Source organism: Rhinolophus hipposideros (genome assembly GCF_964194185.1).
Source record: "Rhinolophus hipposideros genome assembly, chromosome: 14".
Classification (NCBI taxonomy): Eukaryota; Metazoa; Chordata; class Mammalia; order Chiroptera; family Rhinolophidae; genus Rhinolophus; species Rhinolophus hipposideros.
The window spans coordinates 10,116,843-10,127,610 of NC_138060.1; the positions used below are offsets into that span (position 1 = coordinate 10,116,843).

At 43.8% G+C, this 10,768-nt stretch overlaps 1 protein-coding gene across 5 annotated transcripts in view; it reads left to right on the forward strand.

The window, feature by feature from the left end:
* Positions 1 to 9,032, forward strand: part of PRICKLE2 (prickle planar cell polarity protein 2) — a 333,453-nt gene extending 324,421 nt beyond the window's left edge. For all 5 annotated transcript variants that reach the window (XM_081072618.1, XM_081072619.1, XM_081072620.1 and 2 more), the window contains one exon: positions 3,102 to 9,032. In XM_081072618.1, the coding sequence (XP_080928744.1) occupies positions 3,102 to 3,976 (875 nt within the window). In that variant the 3' untranslated portion in view covers positions 3,977 to 9,032. The remainder of the gene's footprint in view (positions 1 to 3,101) is intronic.
* The last annotated feature ends 1,736 nt before the right edge of the window (positions 9,033 to 10,768 follow it).

Below are 10,768 nucleotides of genomic sequence, written 5' to 3' on the forward strand. Positions count from 1 at the left end.
GCAAGTAAATATGGAAACTACACCTCAAGAAACTTTTACGTGTCTGCATCGTTTATAATCATCACCGAGATGTAGATAAAGAACATTCCCAGTGCCCTAGGCGTTTTCCCTTCTACCCCCTCCCACTATTCTGACCTCTGTCTCCACAGACAGCCTTAGCCTGTTTCTGAACTTCCTACAAATGGAATCATGCAGCAGGTACTCTCTTCCGTCTCTCAGCATTTTCTATGAGATTCATCTATGTTGTTGGATGTAGTTATTCATTCTGTTGATGGGTAGTATTCCAGTACGTCAGTTTCCCAGCTGTGGCATTATTGACGTTCTGAGCTGGATAATTCCTTCTTGCGGGGACAGTGAGGTATTTAGCATCTCTCTGGCCTCTACCCACTGGGCAGGTGTTAGTAGCACCTCCTGCCCTTAATTGTCCCTGGAATTAACAACCATCGCACCATATAAAGACACTACAATTTTTAGAAGCTTTTAATTTGGAAATAATTTCAAACTTAGTGACTTAATTTCAAACTTGCAAAAATAGAACAAATAATACTCACAATACACCCTTTACCCAGATTCAGTGATTGTTACGTTTTGCCTCCATGTGTTTTATCGTTTTTCTTTCTCACGCACACAGTTTATTTCTGAACCATTTGAGAGCAGGCTGCATTCACCTTGGTCATTTATTTACCACTGTGTACTTCTGAGTGTATTTCCCAAGAATTGGGTCTTCTCCAACACGATGACAGTTATCAAGTAACCACAGTCAAGTCAGCATAATACATTGATCAATTGCCCATAACCCAATTTTTGTCAGTTGATCAACAATTATCCTTAACAGCATTTATTTTCACTACAGAGCAGGTTCCAGTCCAGGATCAGGTATTGTATATATTTGTCTTGGTATCTTTCAGTCTAGAACATTCCCTCAGCCTTTCATTGTCTTTTATGATACTGAATTATTTTTTAAAGAATACAGTCTCTTTTCTTATTAACAGAACATTCCTCACTTGAAGGTTTGTCTAATCTTTCCTCCTGAATACATTCAGGATATGTATTCTTGACTGAAAGACTACATAAGTGGTATTGTGTCCTTAGCATGTCCCATCTGGAAGCACCTGATGTCCAGTGGCACCTCGTCAATGATGTGAAGTGTGATCTCCACTGTATAGTTACTAAGTTTTCTGTTACAGCTAATAAGCTATATGCGGGGAAACATTTAACACCATGCAGGTATTATGCTCCCCCATCAAATTTGACTCCCCAAATTTAGCATACTTTGACTCAGGCATGAGTCTTTACCTACGATGGATAAAAAATGATCTTCTTCCAAATCCAGCATTGCTTCTCTATATTCTCACTCTGCTTAGCACTCTACTATATACAAGGACCCACTCTTTCCCCCATTTATTTATTGATGTTTTTATCTGTTTTCAGTATGGAGTCATGAATTCCTTTTCCCCCCAGTGGTTTATAAATCATTACTGTTTTAAATGCTCAAATTGCTCAGCTATGGCTAGTGGGAGCCCCTTGAAGTTGGGCCCTGTGTTTTTCTGACAAACACCATCAATTTTTATTGTTCATCATTTCCTTTTTGGCATAACAAGATAGATGTTCCAGGCTCATCTCTTACCTTCTCTTCTGCGGTCCTAGAATCGGCCATTTCTCCAGAGTCCTAGTTCCTTTTAATGGGGAATGGCAGAAAGTATTGCAATGAATTTGTCCATTTACCTGTTAATTGACATTTGAATTGTTTCTAGTTCTGTGCTACTCTAAAGAAAGCTTCTCTGAATACCCTTGTACATTATTTTAATACCTTTGTACATTTTCTGTTGGGTATATACTCAGAAGTAGTGATGTGAAGAAAAGTCAGAATCTCCACTCTGGTTATGTACCCAACAGAAATGAATACATAAGCCCATAAAAAAAGGACACAGATATTCAATGAAACTTTTTGCATAAGGCGTGAGCATGTATATATACATACTGCTAAGTAGTTGTTCAAAGTGCTCATAACATTCATTTTGTCAGAGGAGCAGAAGTCATTGGCCCCAGCAGGTGGGGAGAAGTAACCAGTGACAGGGGACGTCATGGACCATTGCAATCCAAAGACATGTTGTCTGTGAGCAGAAATAGCAAGATTGCCCATCCTTTCAACAGATAATGAATGGAAAAAGCTGACATTTTGCCACCTGGTCCATTCTTAAGTCTCTCTTTAGAGTGCTGCTTTAAGATGGGCAAAATGGAAGCTACCAAAGCCAAGGCTCTTCCACTACCTTCAACTGTTTTCATCTCAGAGATCCCAGTGACAGCACTTAGGGAGTGCAGGTCCACTGCTAGGGGCACCTGCTGTTAGTGAGCATTAGGGTCACTGCTTTGTTTTAACAATGCGTCCCCAAGGGAAGGAGGAGAGCCGCAGAGTCCCACTCCCATCTTCGGGCTGCTAGGGGCCCATTTAGAACACTGGAACGATTACTTAACAGTTTCTACATCCAGGGACTCAGTTTTCAAGACATTTGAGAACAGAGGCTGAGGGACAGCAGGGCCCTCAGGAAACTGCCAGAAGCTAACAGAAAAGTAGGAAAGCGAACTGGTCCAGTATCTGGGATGAGATTCTAGGCTCAGTGTTGCCAGGAAGTGTTTGGGCGTGGCCTGGCCTCTTAGAGCTTCAAGCTTCCTCATCCAAAATATCTGTTCTACGTAGCTTACAGTACATTATTAGAATCGAAGAGGCAATTGAAACTCTTTAACTCGGAATTCTAGACAGAGGAAACATCATACACAAGATACACAGTGGGCTCTTAGTAACTTTGATGAGCCGTTCTAGGAATTAATAACTCATAAAATGCATCTCTGTGGATGCATTTTAACCAAGTACCCCCTCTAGGTGGACATTGCCCCACTGTGCAGTGGGGAGAGCTCTCCTACACCCTCTCTGAGAGAGCCTTTGTGCAGCGTCCAAACATACAACCATGGGCAGTGACCCCTGAATAGCTGATGGACAGCAAGAGTGACCCCTATTGCAGTGCATTTGTATTAACCTCCATGGTCCTCTTCTTTCCACCTCCCCTCCCCACCCCCACCCCACCGCACCCCACCCCCCACAGGCCTCTCCGCCGACGGTGGCGCCAAGCGCCAGGAGCACCTCTCCCGGTTTTCCATGCCTGACCTCAGCAAAGACTCTGGAATGAATGTCTCCGAGAAGCTGAGTAACATGGGCACACTTAACTCGTCCATGCAGTTCCGCAGCGCAGAGTCGGTCCGCAGCCTGCTCTCGGCGCAGCAGTACCAGGAGATGGAGGGGAACCTCCACCAGCTGGGCAACCCCATTGGGTACAGAGACCTGCAGTCCCGCGGAAGGGTGCACCAGAGCTTTGATTTTGACGGGGGGATGGCAGGCAGCAAGCTGCCCGGGCAGGAGGGCGTGAGGATCCAGCCCCTGAGCGAACGCACCCGCAGAAGAAGTACCTCCCGCGAGGACCCCCGCCGCTTCCGACCTCACCGGTCCCGGCGGTCCCGCCGCTCGCGCTCGGACAACGCCCTCCATCTGGCCAGCGAGCGCGAGGCCATCTCGCGGTTGAAAGAAAGACCCCCACTACGAGCCAGGGAGGACTATGACCAATTCCTGCGCCAGCGGAGCTTCCAGGAGAGCCTGGGGCAGGGGTCCCGCAGGGAGCTGTACGGCCAGTGCCCGAGGACTGTGTCGGATCTGGCTTTGCAGAACGCCTTTGGGGAGCGCTGGGGACCCTACTTTACCGAGTATGAGTGGTGCTCCACCTGCTCCTCCTCCTCGGAGTCTGACAACGAGGGCTATTTCCTAGGAGAACCCATACCCCAGCCGGCCCGCCTGCGATACGTCACAAGCGACGAGCTTCTGCACAAATACAGCTCTTACGGCCTCCCGAAGTCATCCACGTTGGGTGGCAGGGGACAGTTGCACAGCAGGAAAAGACAAAAGAGCAAAAACTGTATCATTTCGTAATCTGATTGGGGTTGGGGAATGGGGAAAGGTGGGAGCTAAGAATGTAAATTCAGAAACTTGCACTGTTTTCCATTTTAAAGCGCTTTTTGGGGTGGTTACCGGGGGAGAAAAAGGGACGTGCTCTCGGCTGATGAAGGCAAGGTTCCGGATTGACTCAATAGGTAGTCACAGTTCTTGGCATGTGGAATAGTATTTGCACATTTCACTTTGGAAACGCTGTAGGTCTCGGAGGCCAGGGTTGGGCGCCCCTCCCGGCAGTGTGTCGCGTGGCCGCTCTCAAGATGGCAAATTGTTTCCCGCTCGCTGACGTCCTCCCTGGTTCTCTTCCTGGTAGGGCCCTTGTTCCAGTAAGTAATTTGTTTATTAGCCAGGACCCAAGACTAAGTTATTTAACATGTCCATTGTAAATGCAATGTAAATGAGAGTTCTGATAAAATATTTTTGTATTTTGTAATATGAAAGGAATTTCTATATCGTAGGACTCAGTGAAAACTTGCATGCAGACCCAGCATCGTCTTTGAGTAGTATTCAAAGGTGGTCCAGGATCACCTGGGTGTTTTTCTTTTTTCTATACAAATTTGTTACATGTCAGTGAGACCTTTTTCAAACGAGTTTATTCAATTAGGCTTTTTGTGGCTAAAAAAAAACCCAAAAAACAAACAAAAACAATTCATTATTATACCCAAAGCATTTTGTGCTCTATTCCTTCTTAAGGAGCCATCCTTACGTCCATTCCCACCCTCAATAGAATCTATTCTCTACAAAGTTATAGTAATTTTTTAAAATAACAAACATAGCTTTTGCCAATTAGCGAAACCAATCAGTGTCAGTAAAGTTCTGTGAGAAACACCATCCCTGCTGGGAACCCCAAAGTTGCTTACTATTGATCTCTCCCTTGGGGAAAATAAAAGTGACTGTGAGTGGTGCTGTTGTGTGATGTCGGCATGACGTTGTTTTGAATGTGGCATTCTTTTCTGGTGCTCATGTTTCCTGGATTGTATTATCTGCTTTCCTTTACCAAGGCAGACAGAACGGCTGCCTTAGCCTGACAACCGCTTGTCCTCAGTGCAAATGAACTTAGGCACAGGAAGGTTCTGGTGGGGCTCTGGGAGTGTGCTAGATTATATGTTATGCATGGAGGAGAGAATAGGAAGGAAGGTCAGGGCGAAGAAGAACTTCTGGAAATGAGCTGGAGGAGAGGTGACAGCCACCCTGAATAGCCCCAGTCCAGTGCTTGTGGAAAGAATTGGGTTTAACACTCCACAACCAGAGTATCTCAGTGACCCAGAAAGGTTGAGCTGCTCAGCAGATTTCAGTATAAGGGTCTTAAAACACAAATGTTGTTGAAAGGAGAATTTCCATCTTGAACTTTGGGAACATTGGTCAGACTGAAAATGGGCTCAAAGTGAGTTTGCTTCAAGAAGACATTTAACGGTTGTGTTGTTTATAGTAAAATAAAACTTCCTACCTTGCTTCAGTTAAAAAAGAAGCGCTTGCTTTTTCTTCCATTCTCCTCCTCCCCTTAATGGATCATGGCAGTTGAAATAATCCATCGCAGGACCCACCTTTAGTGAGATATCCTGTCGGTGTAGTACACAGTGTGTCTAGTGGCATCTGCCATGGTGAGGTGAGCGTGGTCTCTTTTCAGTATAGTAGTTAATATTTTCTAGTATTTTTTTATGGAGAGAATGTGAAAAGTGGCTTTTCAGACACCATGCCAAATGGGTCTGGGGAAAGGATGGCTGTAAAGGATGTGGAAATGGCACTCCATTCAGGATGTATTAAAATAATTTGCTTTTCAGGTATTAATATGACATTTGTCATTGTCACTGATTTTTTAAAAAGCAATGCAAATGTTGGTTGTGGCTGTTTTCCGCATGCTATCTTCATATCTAAGTGCTTCATTAATTATCCAAGCCTCCAGAGAATTAACTCTATTACGTTTGTATAGTAAGTCTGTAAAATGCTTGGCAAACTGATTTTAAGAAATAATGTGCAACACCACACTACTAAAGTGGCAGGTTTCTGGTAGAAATTGGGCTAGTCCAATTTGGAGTTTTGAGTTCCTTGATTGAGAATAAAAAGGCATTTTGGAAAAAGAAAAGCGTAGATCACTTAACCTAAGCCAAAAGCTGAAAATAATGTAGGTCCTCTGTGGCCTGGAATCCAATGAAAGTAATTCTCCTAGTAAATGCTGCTTTCTAACTCTGTCCTTTTCAGAGTACCTCTTGCATTTCCCAGATGAGGCTTTAACCACCATCAGCAGAAAGAAGGTGGCCTAGAAACTGACCCATAGTAACTAGTACCCAGAGGGATTAGAGGAATGAGCAGTTTCAGATCTGGTCGCCCAGGAAGCATCCAGCATCCAAGCTTGTCAGAGCTTGAGATTTAATGAGGTACAAGCCTCAGGGTCAAATCGTCTACTCCTCCATCTGTTCCACCACTGCAGATGTCCTCTTCCCACACCACATGCAGTCAGCTGCCTTACAGAATGCCCATGGAGGACGGCTGAATCCTCACAAGGAGGATGGGAGTTCCACTTGTTGGTGACCACTTACACGTGACATCCCAGAATCCCATTCCCCCAAATTCAGTGCATTCTTTTCTGAGGCAGGACCTTTCCCTGATGCCTCCACCATAACCATGAGCTCTTCTTGGCCAAGTTTCGCCTGTGAGTGCAGCCCACACTCACCCATTCTTAGATCATCACTTCATATTCAGTAGACTGTGTTTATAGAAGTCATCTTTTCCCAGTTTCCTCTCTGCTCTACTGCCTTGGGGATTTTTTTGTTTTTCTACCTCCCCTCATATTGGTCTTCTTGTCTTTTGGTTAACACCACAGCTTTAGAGTTCAGTTCCTGTCCTACTGCTCCTCAATTCAGTGGCAAAGACCTGGCTCTTTCCCAAGAAGGAGAGGTCATTGACAGTGTCCTGAACGGCCCTGCCAATGCATACCACTCTTGATACTGTGAACAAGTTTCCTAGCAGGCTGATAGCATTGAGCATGACATTCAGGTACCCTTCCTTCTGTCATGTAGTTCTGGGATCTCTACCAAGTGTGAAGGTGAATCAGGTGAGGGAAACCAGAACTGGGCTTCTTGGTTTTGCATGTGTTCAAAGGGGGAGAATCCCTAGTGTTGGTGGTTGGACACCTTTCCACATTCACCTTCTATTCTCTAGTCCTTCCTTTCTACCCCCGGCCCGCTCAGTGACGAAACAATTTTGTATTTCTAATATGGGACCTGGAGGCAGCTCTTTCTCATCCTCTTTTCCCATTTTGTAGGAGGCTCCTGCTCTGCGACAAGATTGTATTTCCTTCTCCTCCTGCAGCAGCTTTCTGCTTCTTGGGTACCACTAGCCAGTTTGGGTGGGGACCAGTGATGACATATATGTAGCACATTCTCTGCCATTCTGCAACCCGGGCAGATATAACTGATGTGTCACTGTAAACTTTCCAGAGAACGTGGATACAGCCTCAGAAATCTTGCAACGCTCCAACCAGCCAGAGCCATTTGATCAGAACTGATCTTCTTTGTCTGATAACAAATCTTATTTGTAAACTGATTTTTATTTGTCTTCCCACTCTGGGCTCTTTGGCCATTGGCCAAAAATAGTACACCAGCCATTTAGAAAGCATCATTCATAAGTAATTGAGACTCCAATTCCTATCTCCCCAGATCATGGATGCTAACAGGATCTGACTTCTTTAAGCTAAATGAAGACAAATCTCTTTGACCTCCTTTTCCCTTCTTGTGTTCTTGGCAGCCTCTGTTCATCCTTTTACAGAGGTCAGATAAGAGTCCATCTTATTATTCATTTAATCCCACCTTTTAACAAGAAACAACACAAATATTTAAATTCCAAAGAGAAGTGCTCTTTGTGTATTTCTGTCTAACGGAAACCAGATGTTAACACCTAAGAAGGAGAGTCTGTCTAGGACAAACGGAAGTTGAAGGTGGAGCCAGCTATCTGAATATTTCAGGCCAGAAGAGTTGCTATTAGCAAACAACTGTTCAGCACCTTTGTGGCTTTGAAATGGGCTCTGCGGACAGCATTCCAGGTACAGGACTCAGCCAAGCCTCCTCTGCTGATTTGAAGACAGTTTCAGATTGCTACCTTTTGAGGTATATTTCTTTAAGCACAAGAGAAGTAGAAACGAGGAGAGTTGTGCTTTACCTCCAGTGGTTGGTTCCTCGGGGACCTCAGCAGACACCAAAGCGTGTATGTCTGACCACTTGGAAGCAGCCACCAAGGTTAGGATCAAGAAAGGATTTGATTCTTTTTCCATTTCCTCATAATAGTAGCCCGGTCAACACAAGACTCATAAAACATGACTCACTGTTGGGAGCTAAAATATTTTATAAGCTTACTTCCTGCTGACAAAACTAACTTCCCTCAAGGGGAATAAAAAGAAGGCAGGGAAAGTCATGTAATGTTAGGACTTCTGTGATGTACAGATGACGAATCCGTAGGATAGAAAAAAATTATCTTGTTCTATCCTGAGAGTTTTCTGAGACATCCCTTCACCCTACTCGGCTTTTGGCCGTTGATGTTCAATAGGTCACTGGCCAAGCTTTTCGAAATTTTTCAGAGCTAATTACTCACCAACAAGGTCTGTTCTCAAGCCTTTCTGGTTGATTTCTATATTTTCCCAGAAAGCATTTTGGTTCTATCATGGACCCTGACTTAACACTCTAAGGCCAACGAGTCCTCCGTTTTCCTTAGCAAATTAGAACTTTGGCAGTTTTCCTTCTCCTAAACACATTCTTTCCTGTACAGGATTGCTTTGCCCATCTCCTGATTTAATTCTAAGTAATTAAACAAAATCTCAGAGGTCCTGAGAAGGTGAGGCAGGCCAGAGTCTGTGCTGTGTGTCGAACGTCGAGCTGTTTGTTAAGAAGGTCTGCAACAGGCCTTTGGTGTAGGCTCTGCCAGAGACTGTTGTGAACACTTTGCTTGAGATCTGTGCCCTGTAAAATGGATATGATGTTTTACTGATGTCTGTAATACATTTGTAAACTTCCAATAAAATTTGAATAAAAGAAATGTTGCCATTCTTCTCAGTCCTCCCTCGCTTTCCAGATTTTTAAAAATCTTTGCCTTTTAGCATCTCAACAGAGAAGAGAGAGACTGCACATGTCAGGAGATGAGATTTACTATAGAGATGAACCTAATTAGTTAAATCAGAATTTCTCAACTTCAGCATCACTGACTTTTGTGCCAGTTTATTTGTTGCAGCAGAGACTGTCCTGTGCTTTGCAGGATGTTTAGTAGCATCTCTGACCTCTTCCCACCAGATGCAAGTAGTGCCCTTCCCCCGAGTTGTGACAACCAAAAATGTGATCCATTCATCACACCCATTAGGATGGCTACTATCAAGAAAACAAAACACAAAATAACAAGTGTGGGCGAGGATGTGAAGAAATGGGAACCCTGTGCACTTCTGGTGGCAATGTAATATGGTACAGCCTCGTGGAACACAGTATGGCAGTTCCTCAAAAAAATTAAATAGAATTACCATGTGATCCAGCAATTCTACTGGTATATACCCAAATAATTGAAAGCAAGGCCTCAAAAAGATGTTTGTACTCCCATGTTCATAGCGACGTTATTCACAATAGCTAAAAAGGTGGAAGCAACACAAATTGGTGTATGAACGGATAAAGAAAACGTGTTCTACGTATACAATGGAATATTATTCAGTCTTCAAAGGGAAGGAAATTTTGACACATGCTGCAACGTGGATGAACCTTGAGGACATTATGCTAAATGAAACAAGCCAGTCACAAGAAGACAAATGCTGTATAATTCCACTTATATGAGGTACATAGAGTAGCCAAATTTGTAGGTGGTTGCCAGGGGTAGGGGATTGAAAAGAATAGGGAGTTGTGTGATGGTTTTTCAAGATTAAAATTCTGGAAATTGGTTGCACAACAGTGTGAATGTGTTTACTGAACTGTACACTTTAAAATGGTAAATTTTATGTTATCTTTATTTTACCGCAATTGAAAATTAGTATCACCATCCATAGGTGATTGTCCCCTGGGAACAAAAAATCATCTCTGGTTGAGAACCACTAATTTAAGTGCTGTGCCTTCTTAGCATCTCTGTTCTTTGAGGATTCTTGGAACTGACTTCTATCCAGGCCACACAGTTAAGTTTCAGTTATTAGCAGGAATTAAAACCAGCAGATGACCCTAAAATATTTGTATTTGCTTTTAAGCAAATAGTAAGAAGGCTGTTTAGAGAGTTATATGCACAGCTGTGTTCTGGTTAGGATGGCATTAATATCGTCTGGAAGCCAGAACCAAAGCAGCATGAAAATTGGATTTTCCCACGTCTGATCCACAACATTTAGGAGCTGCTGGATACGGCAGTATCATTTATTCATTTATTCAAATATTTATTCAGAGCCTGCTCTGTGTCAGGCAGTGTTCTAGGTGCTTGGAAAAGAGCAATGCACAAAACAAACAAATCTTCCTACCCTAAAGGAGCTTACAAGTTGACTTTGTACTAGGCAAGAAATTCGGAACAGCAAATGTTCTCACTTAACGATGAGGACTTGGGATTTGGAGATGAGTTATTTTACTCGAAGGCCTTCTGAGAGCCTTGGAATGAAGACTTACGTCGTGCTGGAAATGGCAGTTACGTACCATGCCGGTTCTGCACACAGACCCTTGTGGAAAGCATGGCCATCAGGCAGCCATGGTTTTACTAGCTGACCCCCTCTTCCTCCTCCTCAGCCAAAGTGACTGGTGTCAAGAATGGCACTAGCCAGCAATCTATAAGCCA